The 12814-nt window shown below is 42.8% G+C and overlaps 1 protein-coding gene and 1 long non-coding RNA gene across 5 annotated transcripts in view; one reads left to right on the forward strand and one right to left on the reverse strand.

Annotated features, from left to right (window-relative positions):
• elna (elastin a) overlaps nucleotides 1-12814 on the forward strand; it is a 51106-nt gene that overhangs the window by 21796 nt on the left and 16496 nt on the right. Inside the window, exons 7-18 of one of the 3 annotated variants that reach the window (XM_037122812.1) lie at nucleotides 6573-6623; nucleotides 6814-6885; nucleotides 9079-9150; nucleotides 9598-9678; nucleotides 10283-10330; nucleotides 10449-10511; nucleotides 10767-10796; nucleotides 10905-10979; nucleotides 12113-12154; nucleotides 12240-12326; nucleotides 12415-12465; nucleotides 12576-12704. In XM_037122812.1, coding sequence (XP_036978707.1) covers nucleotides 6573-6623; nucleotides 6814-6885; nucleotides 9079-9150; nucleotides 9598-9678; nucleotides 10283-10330; nucleotides 10449-10511; nucleotides 10767-10796; nucleotides 10905-10979; nucleotides 12113-12154; nucleotides 12240-12326; nucleotides 12415-12465; nucleotides 12576-12704 — 801 coding nt within the window. Of the gene's footprint in view, nucleotides 1-6572; nucleotides 6624-6813; nucleotides 6886-9078; nucleotides 9151-9597; nucleotides 9679-10282; nucleotides 10331-10448; nucleotides 10512-10766; nucleotides 10797-10904; nucleotides 10980-12112; nucleotides 12155-12239; nucleotides 12327-12414; nucleotides 12467-12567; nucleotides 12705-12814 lie in introns of all 3 variants that reach the window. The other 2 variants (XM_037122823.1, XM_037122830.1) reach the window with 2 other exon arrangements.
• Nucleotides 6485-8828, reverse strand: LOC119033174. Of its 2 annotated transcripts, none has more exons than XR_005079193.1 (3): nucleotides 8539-8828; nucleotides 6790-6891; nucleotides 6485-6638 (listed from the first exon to the last, which is right to left on the reverse strand). It is a non-coding gene; the product is annotated as an uncharacterized LOC119033174 (long non-coding RNA). The 2 variants fall into 2 exon arrangements; XR_005079192.1 differs by lacking the exon at nucleotides 8539-8828 and adding an exon at nucleotides 8212-8346.

Consider the following 12814-nt stretch of genomic DNA (forward strand, 5'->3'; position numbering starts at 1 on the left):
GGGATGTATTTGCTTTAAGTGTCTTTGAGTTAAAGGTGTCCTTAGTGAGTAATCAATTCTTGTATTGGTTTTGTGTCATAAATCTTGAGTTCCCAGTGAGGTTGAGTCATTTTAAAATTTTAATTCACGGATATTATCTTACCTCATCGAAATGTTTGGTTGATTGCTAAACATTAATCTAGACCCGGTGCTGAATATGACGTGTGAAGACGAATGATTTTAAAATGACTTCAGCTCCGGCCCTGTTGGCCTTTCAGGTATCCTGGTGTGTTGCAGCCCATGTAGGAATACTTCTACACACATGTAATGTACAATTTGGCAGACAGATTTTCCACTGTCAATGACACAATTTATCTTCCACACTTGTTTTCCTTTGTAGAGCATCCCATATGTTTGTCATGGCGAAATTCCTCGCATGGCTGCACGATGATCCCAACATTTATGATGACAGAGGGACTTGGAAAATGCATCTGAGGTCGGCTCAGTGGGTCTAACGTCAGTGTTTCGATGTGCATATTCTGAGTGGAGACAACCTGTCGAACACTAGTCTCTTTTCTCAACCCTGAGTTGTCTGAGAAGTATTTAGAGGACTGGCAGTTGGATGCATATGTGGACCATCTGGGAGAGGAAACACACTTGGCCAACTTTACATACCATGGCCACAGGCTGTGTTTGTTAACTGGTTTTCTCACCTCTCATGGATAATTTGCACAATTGAACTCAAGACACCGAACATACTTATTAGAAATAAGCAGTTTTTCAAAACATGTACTACTACTACTACTACTACTACTACTACTACTACTGCATCCATGAATGCTTGCAGTGTCTTTCTGCCTCGTCCTCGTGCCTGTACAGTACATGCTGGAAGTGTGTGTGCCAAGCTAAAATAGGCGATGGTATGAGCACTGGGTTAGGGATACGCTTAGGACAAATTCAGGGGCTCAGTGTTGGCAGAGCAACTGTGACATTCCTTTAGAGGTAGATACAAATGTAGAAAAGCAGAGGCTTTTCAATCTCACAGGAGCAGGGCAAAGGGAGAGCTGTTTTCTCAAATTAAAAGCTTCTACCATAGCATGTTCTGCTCTGTATGGCTTGTAGCACAAACAATGACTTCACAAAGTCAGTGGATATGGTGTACAAACGAGCACAGTTTGAATTAAGGGACGACAGGAATGGTCGTTTTGCAGATGTGTTTGAGTTAAGGCTTGTGTTTGTGGAGGTGAGAGACTCACACGGGCTCAGGCCGGTGAGGTCAGGCAACCGCAGACGTCACTGGGAAGGCAGCCTAGTGACATGGTGTGTAATGGTGACTTTTACAGTTACAGTTAATTTGGAGCCATTTATAAGACTTGCTCAATGTCTCTGAGATGATGTGTGTGTTCTGTTGCCCAAATGCGTGGGTTTGGTGGGACCCTCCAAAGTTGCTTCATCGACCCATAATGAAACAGAGCACATTCTCTTTCTCAGTATGATGCAAACGCCCCCTATAAAAGTTTAAAAAATGACCACCCGTACCAGTGATGACTAACTTCTCATGTGGCAGTTTGGAGGTCCAGTGTTCTTGCACTGATTTTGACCTGGACACAGCCCCGAAAGCAAAGAAGGCAGAGAATGAGGCAACCTTAGACCCTTTTCCTTGTTTGTCTGTCGGAGCCGTGGCAGTTGTGCACTTGGGGTCATCTGGCACAGAGCGAGGCTGAGGCTTTGGGACCTCTTATTGATAGTGTCAATGACTCCATGGAAAGAGGAAAGCAAAAACAATAAAAGGCTGGCCGCCAAAGTCGGCTGGCTCACACCAGCCAGGGAGGGAGAGAGTTTGTGTGTAGTGGTGTGAGTGTGTGAATGCTTAATTAGTCCAACATGCGACTAGTCCGGCTCCTCACAGCTCGGTGCCCGTGACTGACAGCACAAAGAACCTGGAAGTGACAAGGAGCTGAGGAGGTCATGACGGAGGGAGGGGGGGAGTAAGAAAGGGGAGCTTCAGTGTGTCCACTTGTCTCACGCGATCTGGAATCACTGCAGCACTTTGCATCATCCCTCTTTCATCCAGCTCGTCCTGCGTCACCTTGTAAGAATGCAATCTATCCACCAACTTGGAAGTGGAACAGTGTGATAATTTGATACCGATAAAAATCTGGTGTCATGACAATGAAGGACATAATGATGGGCTTAGCTTTAAAAGTGAAAATTTACATGGGACCACAGCCGAAGAGCTGAATCTGCCCGTCAATCAGGAGAAAAATGTGGATTCTTCGGGGACCTCCGGAGAGCCTTTGAAGAAGAAATTATCCCGAAGATTTTCCATCACATAACAGAAAATTGTAGCATTTGCACTGCCATAGCACGCTTCTATCAACTACGCCTTCCTCTTTGTATGTTTGTGGTTTGATGGTTTCTGGTGGTTTGTACAACAAATCCAGTGTTTAGCTGAAACACAAGACCCAATTCATCTCTGTTCTGTGACCCTCTAATCATTTTTGCACACAGAAAGTGGCCTTCAGACAACGCTATTAAAGAGGCATATGAGCTGTAATCTTGTCCCCTGGCTTTTCAGTAAACAAATATTTCTCCTTCGACCACTTGCCTGATTAAATATGAGCCCAAACAAAGTATACGGTGAGAAACAAGTCCCAAAAATTTCCTGGACATTCCAGAGCTCCAGCTCCGAAGTCTGCTCTCTGCGCGTCTGCCGACAGTTACCGTGGATCTTTGCCATGGAATTCTTTGGGCTCTTAAATTAAACCCTTCACCAGGCCCAGCTGGTTCACGAAGTAGAGGAGAGAAGGGGAGAGTAGGAGGTAAAAGGAGAAGAGGAAAAGGAGCGAGCAAATCCGCCTTTCACTTCTCACGTTTGGCTCCCTCCGGTTGCTGCTATTAACACCTCTCGTCTGGTCGACACCTTACGGGGAGAAAAGAGGAAAAAGATGGAGGATCGTGGAGAACAAGGGTGAGAGAAAGAGTATGAGGGTCGAAGACACTGTTTTGATTAATGTGTCTTGTATTCCTCTGGTTCTCAAACAGAGGATTACCTTACCTAACCCCAGCGGAGCATGAGCAAGACGTCTGAGTTTTGAGATTGAAACCAGATATTTCTGTTCACACTGGCTGATATCCATCGCTTGTGCTGGACCAGCATTTGAGAACATGACTGGTGACTGAAAGAACTTGCCATGCTGTCTGGCTGGTTTTATTCCAGCATCAGTCTTCGGAATAAAGACCAGCGCACATGACATGGTGCAGCAGGAGGCGATGAATATGGCAGCCTGTCCTTCGTCACATTTTCACTCCCTTTGAAAACAAGACTCCTTCTTTGTCAGAGAAGGTCTAGACGTTTTATGCTTACTTGTGTACCCTCACTGAGATCATTCTGAAACCAGCCACCACGGATGAATAACCACCGCTGGGCGATGCTCAATTATTCACTGCCACACCATCCCAGGTTTCACCTCAACAACCTGCCGGTGCACTTGTCACTGCACAGCTGTGAAAGCCAGTGGTCTTTTCTGAATGGAAACTGGCAAGTAAACCATGTTTCTGTCACACTTTTTTCGTTTTCAAATCTAAGCGGAGGAAACTATGATGCATCGCAGTCCTGCATCACTTACCTTCCAATTTCCTTGGCCTCCAGTCATTCCTCCTGTGTAGTATTGGGTTTCGGTGCCTTCCATCTTCTGTTGGGAGTACTGACCTTTTGTAGGGTTTCTTTGTCCAAGGCCCAGTGGCAGCTGGGGTTTCAAGTGGTCTCTTGGGATTCCTATTACGCCTTGAGGGTCACTAAGAAAATTAGCCACTACATTAGCGCGCAGAAAATCCTTCAAGTTGTCAGCAATCAAGTGAATGCTGGGAGGAGCACCAAAGAAAAGCGATGATTTGATATCAGGGTTGCGGTGCAGATTTTCCATGTGTGTGGTTCATGACAACAAACAACACTGGTGTAGACTTCCAATAATGCGTGAGCTAAGACAGGACTATTTGTGTGAGCTGATGCGCTGTAATAATAGTAGTCCAACAAAAACACACTTGTTTGAGCTGACAAGAGGGCGTAAATTCGGCTAAACAGAGACCTTTTGTGCTAAAGCTTCCTTCCCCCAAATATACAATCAGAAGATGGATGCCAAACTGACAAAGATCCAGATTTTGTTAGCATGTTCTCTCACTTTCACCCTGAAAATACACAACGTCCAGGATAGTATTTTTTTTTACTTGAGTGCGTTTTGTTTTCCCAGTGTCTGGTGATGTCAGAACATAAAGTTTCTTCTCCCTTTTTTTTTTTCCCTTGTCTAAACCTTATGTCTGCTCAAGGCCTGCACTCATGGTCAAACACACACACACACACACACACATACACACACCCTCTGACTTCTGTGTGTCTGCGTCCTGTCTCCTGATCTCAAATCATTGAGTTCAACGTGGCAGGTGCTGGTCGGCCCTGAGCACGCCTGTCAGAGCCAGGCTGGGTCATGCATATGTGAGCACAGGTGGGCCAGATGATGCATGAATAGGCTAAAAGCCTGTTTTCACTCTCTCTTCATGTTTCTCCTCCAGCGACACACACACATACAATCTCTCTGTTGTGCAGGCTGTGCTCACACTGACAAATACATATACACCTGTGTGATCTTGAGGCTAGACCAGAGCGATTTAAAAGAACATTTCATACCAGACAAATTTTTTTAGGGTGCAAGGCTTCAGCAGTGTTCGATTTGTCTCGGAACTATCTTGTTTTGTCGATTCCTTAACATTTTTATGGCGTGGGGAGCTCACTGATTAAACTGAGATAAATAAGACGGATTTCTTCTGTCAACATAGCACTGGAAAAATGAAAGCCCCTAGATCAGTGTGATTTATACAAGAATTGATTACTGTTGTTATTACTCCGAGGTGTGTCTTAGGATGGTTGAGCAATCGGAGGGAATCAAGCTCAAAGCTTTGTAGGAGATGGATTATTGCAAGGGCGCTTAGCTTAGCGTCTGGGCTTGCACTGCATGCTCAGTCTGTTTGCCAAACGCTTGGCAAGGCCAGTGCCCACATTTGTTTTGACTAGGTCATGAAACTCCACACTTCCATCATTTCTATCTATCTCTTCCAGCACATTCCTCCTCCTCGTCAGTATCATTACCTTGCACCCTGCAGACTGCTGGACTCGATGCTCTCACCCTCCAGTCTGATCTGTTCCTCTCGTTCTCTCCCTCACTTGCTCAGCTTGTTTCCCATGATTAGCCGCTCACCCCGGACTTTTTGGCTTTTCAAGTATTGATGAAAACAAGTTCCTTGGTGGACAGCATTCAAGTTTCTTCTTGTTTCAAACAGTCATTACTCTAACATGTTTGCGTCTGATTGGGGAAGCTTGCTTCAGCTCACAGCTTCTTTTAATACAACTCGGAGAATGATGTGCCTGACATGTTATAAAGCATGGACCCTCATATGTTAGCGTTAGAAAATAGGAATATATCACCGTGGCAGTTATCTGGAGACACTTAAGTTCAACTTAATGAATCTTGATAGTCTGCCTCTTGTCACTTTTTCCGCACAGTTTACATACATGGAAAATGATTAGATTTGAGTTATTGTGAGTTGAATGTGTTACAGTGTCTGACAATTCAAAGCCAGAGTTATCCTGATGGATTAAAGTACCTCTTTTATGTTCATTCTGACTTTTTTTTTTTTCATATTGGCAGGGTTGGTTTTCAATGCTTATTTGCTTTTCAAGTCCATTACAGTCAAGCAATACAAGCCTTCCATCAATAAGTATTTTCTAATTCGAAGTCTTCTAATGGCACCTGTAGATGTGCATGTTTAAAGGGTTATGGCTAACGTAAAACAATATTTCGTTTAGACCATACAGTGAGCCCCTAATTCCAGTCACTTTCAATCCACGAGCAGGTGTCAAGCAGTTTTTTTAATGTCCTTTTTTCTCTTTCATCACCTTTTCCATTCCTTCATCTACTCCTCACTCGTTCTTGACAGCAAGTGGAAACCCATGCTGGGAACTGATTTTATTCATGCCTTTAAACACCCATGCTATACATTAGTTTGGGCCCTTTTTAGTCTCCGAAAGAAGAGACTGCTCCCTCCAGTGTTTAGAATAAAGCATAACAAGATGGACAATCTTTTTTATTTTTTTTTAATGTTCCATCTATCATGTTTCTTCGTCAGTGGGGGGTCAGCTCAAGCCCAAGGTACCGTCCTTGGCTCCAGAAACATAAATGCGAGTGTTTTCAATCAAACTTAATGAAGCACACATGATATTGTGTCATATTTCGTGTGCTTTATGTTTTCTTATATATACAATATGTAGTACTTTCAAGTCCTGGGAAACGTTTTGATAAGGGAACAAATCACCAGTAACTCACGATACCCACAGTGAAGAAAACTGACTTCATCCTTTTGTACAACAATTCTCACTTTCTTTCTTTCTTTCTTTCTTTCTTTCTTTCTTTCTTTCTTTCTTTCTTTCTTTCTTTCTTTCTTTCTTTCTTTATCTCTGTCTTTCTGTCTTTCTTTCCTTCTTTCTTTCTTTCTTTCTTTCTTTCTCTCGTTCTTTCTTTCTACTGCCTGTTTTCATCAAGGTTATGGCAATCTAGGAGGTGGTGGTCACGGAGGTGGAGGCCTTGGAGGAGGTGAGTACTTGTAGCCTGGAATGGAAACTAGAATTAGTAGTGTGTGCGAGCATGAGTGCCACATTTAGTTGACAGTAGGTTAGTACATTACAGCAAAACTCTAAAATGTCTTTGAAATGTGTGCTAGAAAGTTTACCCTCTTCTGTAAGCAAGTACACTCTTTAACCTTTTGCTCCTTTGTTTGGTTTAGGTGGATATGGTGGATATGGTGGAGGCACTGGGGGCTTTTTCCCAGGAGGTGGACAGAAGGCAGCCAAAAGAGGTACAGCTGAAGGGAGTGGTGGCACAAGTTAATTGGTGACATGAATTTAATGATATTGAGTGACATACTATATTTAAATCCCTACTGTAAAGTCTGACAAAGTGAACTTACTTTAAAAAATATTTGAGGAAACAGATTACCTCAAAATTAGCTTTTTAGCTTGTACACCGTATATTTAACAGTCTACTTTACTTGGTAATCCAAGTGAAGTCAACTTTTAGTACACAATGACCTCCTTCAACCTTCCAAAGATGTGTCTGTCAGATTTCCACCATCCCTCCGCTTGAATAGGCTTACACTTTGTGGAATGGAAAGATGTTGCTTTTGCCAATCATATCTGTTAGAAACTATTTTAATGTGTCAAAAGCTACAATTCTGAAGAAGACAAAATTTGCATCAGCTACTCGCTGTAGGTGTTAATCCTGGCATCTTTTGTTTATGTTTCGAATGCACACGAGGACAAGTGATGGCATCACAAGCAGCGGAGCACATTTTCCTCGATTTCTAAACAGGCATTCCTTTAAACACTGAGTCAAAACCTGGCTCAGTGACTGTGGTGGAAACTGGGGCTCATGATGGTGGAATATTGGTTGTTGGAATGAGACACTGATCATGTTCCCCCTTGCTTGTTTTGAGTTGTTTGTGTTGATGGCTGCAGTGATTTTATGTGGCTTTTTAGCACTCAGTTTCAACCTTGCAGTAAAAATGCCTCGAATTCCGGGTCGCCAAGTTTGGTTCTCCAATTTCCTTTTTGGCTCATGGTTAAAGATCCCTGTAGAGAGGTGGAACGCTGGTGGTGTGCCATTGAGAAAAATCATCTCTTCTATGTGTTAAAGATTTTTAAATTTAATGCAAACTCTCGTTCTGGAAAGTTGTGAAGCAAATGTGAAGCACGGGTTCTGAGTATGATACTGAGCGTAATCTGGTCTCCGGCCTGGTTTAGGAAGCAATCATGAGAGGCTGGACAAAATCATCTTGGTTCATGCTTGGATTGAAGAGTATCCCACATTAAATTCAGTTGCTATTATGTCACTATGATGGCACTGAGACAACAACACGAAAACCACAGTCATCCCTTGAGGGTCCTTCGCTGAACATCTTTTTCTGGTTGTCCTAATCGTAGGTGCAGGAGGCCCTCTGCCCAGCTGATTCTTGGCCTGATGACAGACTATTGTACAAACTTGAACTGAGCTGAATACTGACACAAGGCCTCTTAGAAGTCTGCATGCTTGCATGTTATGAGAAAGCCAAAATGAATGTTTCATATTAATGGTAACTCAGCATGAAAAACACTGTTTGGCAAACAAGGACATTTTCATCACGTACCTGCAAACATAGGCCAGTTTGAACTTCAGCAGAGCCCAGCCTGACCTTAAAGTCTGCGCCACGTATGTGCACTTGATTGGCTTTAATTTCAGAAGGCTGATTAAGCGTGGGCTCAGGAGGGGCCCAATCATCACCAGAGCTGTACTATGGCAAAGCGCCTACTCTTAAGTATTGGTTGGCAATGACAAAACTTCAGTCCCTCGAATCAGTCTGTGCTTTTTTCATGACACTCAAAATAACCATTAATTCCTCTGAAAGACTACAGATAAAACAAAACACTCCCTTGCCAAACTTTTCCTCACCAAATCTCCCAGGCCACATACTTACAAGCAGTGCGCAATGTCTGTCCGGCAATGGCTGTCCTGTATGAGGAATTTAAGATTAAGAAATGCAAAAAAAAAAAACTTTAAACAAATAAACCAATGTGTTTTAATGCAGCTGCCAAGCTCCCATGCAAGTGAAACTGACAGCTCATTTCCTGCACGAGGGATAGCCAAAGAAATGAGGCATTTGATGAGGCAAGGCAAATGCCATGCATGCTGGCGGCCGCTCCTGATTAGATTAAAAGTCGGCCATGCTGCTTTTGATCATGAGGCGATGACAGACTTGTTGGGTCACATCAGCTGCTCTCAATACCAGTGGGTAGTCTAAGGATCTGGCTCCCTGCTGAGGAGGTCAAGTCTGGCACAAACCACACATCTGCTCACCGTCCTTCCCAGTATCACAGGGCCCTCTAGTGTTTGTGGGATGTACTACAATTGAATGCTCATGTTACAGGGTTTTCATTGCTCTCTTACTTCAGTTTAAGTGAATGTTAGTGTAACCTCAAGCTCGAAATTGTATATTTATATTCTGTTTTCATTTCAGGTGCTGGAACTGTGCTTGGGGCAGGTGGAGGTCCTGGAGGCGCTGGGACTGGAGCTTCTGTGCCCGCTGGAGGCAAGACACAAACTCAAGCCCTCAAGAACCATTTTTGTCACCTTTTTTATAGTATTTTGCTCTGTTTCTGGTGGTCACACTGTGATTTCTACCTCCCAAAGACTTGAAACACTGCTAACATTCCGTTTAAATTTTTTACTGTAATATTTTAGGACAAGTAAAACTTTTCAAACCCCAGAATGGCTCTTTGTCAGGTGCGGAGGAGTTGATGTCTCTGATAAAGAGCCAATTTGGACTCCAAACACTGTACGTTTCCAAACGTTATAAATTAAGAATTTTAAAGAGAGCTGTTAACAGTGTTGGGAGTCTCGGGTAGGCAAGGATCACAGTTACAGTTGTTTGGACAAGAAAGATGTGCTTGTGTTTTTCACACTATATATTTGTCACGCTCTGTCCGATGAGCCAAGTAACATTTTAACCTTTTTTCTTTTTTTCTTTTTTTTTCAGGACCTGTTATTCCTCAGACAGGCCTTCCAGGAGGGGGTGGTGCAGGTGTCGGTGCTGGAAAGAAAGCTGCCAAAGTGCCAGGTTTTGTAGACTCAACAATAAACTCACGAGGCTGAAAGCAGACAGGATGCAGTTCACGAGGCAACGGGGCCACACCGAACTCATTTTCCATTGCATATAGCAGATGTTTGGTGTGGATGGAAGTATTTTAATTTTTGGCAAAATAACGATTTGGGGCTTTTTGTTTCAATAAGCTTCGTCGACATCTGTACACTCAGATTTCCAAACAACACCTACAAACAGTACTGCAGCTAAAATAAACTCAACTTTATTTATGTTGCCCTTTAAACACAGCGCAGTTGATACGATGTGAGCTAAAGAGCAAATAGAAATGCAAAATAAGAATTTATGTATTCTGTTTGTACGTTTTGCTTTAAGCGTCAGAAGGGTTAACCTCTTTTGTGATCAGAGACGATGACAGTAAATGTCAGTTTTGTGCCAGCAGCACACGCCCGCTTTGGCTGCTTCCTGTCTCGTTCCTTTTGTTGTGTTTTGTCATAATGATTGACAGGCCTATGAATTTCCAGGTCAACTTTATGACTCCTAATGCATCACAGATTCCCTCCCACATTCATGTAAGTGTGGATGCAGACGTGCAGTAATATCCTCTCTTTGTCTGTGGCAGGTGTGGGTGTGCCTGGACTTTATCAAGGTGGACTGGTGCCAGGAAATGGTTTGTCTCTCTTTCACTGATTAATCTCAGACACTATTTATCACTGTTTGAGTGTAGGGTTGGCGTTTTTGCAGTCAAGCACTGTGTAAAGATTTAATGCGGCTTGTTGCTTCTGCAGGGTTCGGTGGTAGAGGCGTTCTGCCTGGGGTGGCCACTGGCACTGGCCTCAGTCCTAAATCAAGTAAGGTTTAGATTTAGTTTCTTGTGAGTTTCAGTGCACTGCCTTTATTTTTGAAAAAAAACCAAAACAAAACATGGGGAACACTTAAGTTCTAGAAAGGTGAAACCATACACCTTATTTATGATGGAATACCTGGAACACAAAACCAAAGGTCGATTAATAAAAACATGGGTTTGTTTTGCATCCAAAAATGTTCTTTATCTGTTCACACCTCCTTTTTCATCTGTGAGTCTGATTGTGATTTTTCTCATACAGTTGGAGGAGGACAAGGGGGTCAAGTGCCAGGTAACTTTATTCATGATTAATGCCAGATTCCAAACAAATATATTCGTAATGTTGTCCATATTATTGGTAATTGCTGATCAGAATTTTAACTGATATCCTTTGTCACAGGAGGTCGCGGGTATGGTGGCCCGATGCAGCCAGGAGTGTTTCATGGGTACCCCCTCAAATCACCCAAACAACAAGGTACAGCTACCGTGTAATCGACAAGTTACCCTCTTGTTTTTATATGACATTTGTTGATAGTGACAGTTTGTTACAGTTGTTGTTTTCCCAGCATACAGACAGTCTTACTAGCCTTACAGCCTGATAACCATTGGGCACTTCTATGGGTTTCCTATGACGGGTTTATCACTGGTTGGTCCTAAAGAGAGTTGTCTGTCTGTGGTGCCCCAGAAGGGAGCTTTTTTTTACTCTGTTGTTTCTAATGGCCCCAAAATCACAACACTGCCTCCACTGCCTGCTTTTTAGAGATTCCCTATGCTACAATACGTTGCTGAAATCAAGCGATCTTGCTGACTTATATTTCTCGTAGACACATAAGTTTTATCATCGTTATCATGAAATTAATGCTGCACAATCACTGAAATGATGGTTCTGCCTTATACATACTGTTGTTGATTATTTTCCGGATCTTTAAAAAATCTATATTTGATGGTTAAAAGGAGATAATGATGGTAAAAATGGAGAGAGAAGGAGGGTGGCCAGACATCTAATCACAGTCTTCAGTCATTTTAAACCAGGGGATCTCCAAATACATGAGACATTTTCATTCGTGCATCCACACATTTCTAGAATCTGATCTCCCGTAAGATTTCTACAGAACAATTACTCTCTAAACACGGCTTATTAATTGCTTATTTTTGGATAAGTGCTCTGCGATAGAGGAAAACTAGCTGCAGACAGGAGGCAGATGGTACTGCTTCACTGCTATCTATTGTCCTTTCTGTGGTGCAGGCCAACCATGATTAAGTTAACCAATGATTAAATCACTCTCTGTAACCAGCAGGTGCTACAAATCAAACAACACATGATGCCAAAAATACAGCCATTCACAAACTCACTGAAAGGCATACTGTAATTCTGCTGTAGCAATGAACTACTTGGCTTCAATCTTAGCTGCTGCTGGGACCCACTTACCTCTTTAATGATTAAATGTAGTTGTGAACAGCTGTTTTCATGTGTTTTGAAACACTGCATTTGAACCCAGATGAATTATATTAGAATTGTTATTTCAGTACTTGTGCTTAAGCATATAATAATGCGTACACTTGTGCAATCTTCTCAAGAGCTGTAATTTTTTATTTTATTTTCTTCAGGTGGCTATGGAGCAAAACCTGGAGGTGCCAAACTACCTTATGGTACAAATCTTTTAGTTTCGTATATCTGACCATGGCATAAGTGGGAATCCAGGATTTAATGATGTGTCACATTACAATCTTACAGGTTATGGTGGTTTTGGTAATGGTGGTGCTGGACTTCCTGGAGGACAAGCTGGCGCCGGGTCAAAGCCTGGTTATCCTGTTGGAACTGGTGTGTGTTTTTACAAATGCACTACTAATGAATATGGAGCGGAAAGGTAGAAAACATTTTTTACATTTTGTTGTTATTCATTCTGCAGGAGTGGGGCCTGGAGGGATCTCACCTGCTCAGGCTAAAGCTGCTAAATATGGTATCCTACCACTGTCTTTACCAAGAATATCCTTTCTTATTTACAAGTTAACGGTTTTAAGATGTGTAACATCTACAGCACATAAAGTCTGTACTCTCTGCTCGGTGTAGGCGGTGTAGGCGGTGTAGGCGGTGTCGGCGGTGTCGGCGGTGTCGGCGGTGTTGGCGGTGTCGGCGTCGGCGGTGTCGGCGTTGGAGTCGGGGGAGTTGGTGGACAGTACCCAGGGCAGGTTCCAGGAGGTATGATATCTCAGAACAGACATAAAAAAAAAAAAAAAAGAAAAACCTACCTAAACTGTTTCCATGATTGTAAAGTTCATCCACACCAGAAAGCAGAATTGTGTCATAGT

Source organism: Acanthopagrus latus, chromosome 2 (genome assembly GCF_904848185.1).
Source record: "Acanthopagrus latus isolate v.2019 chromosome 2, fAcaLat1.1, whole genome shotgun sequence".
Taxonomy (NCBI): domain Eukaryota; kingdom Metazoa; phylum Chordata; class Actinopteri; order Spariformes; family Sparidae; genus Acanthopagrus; species Acanthopagrus latus.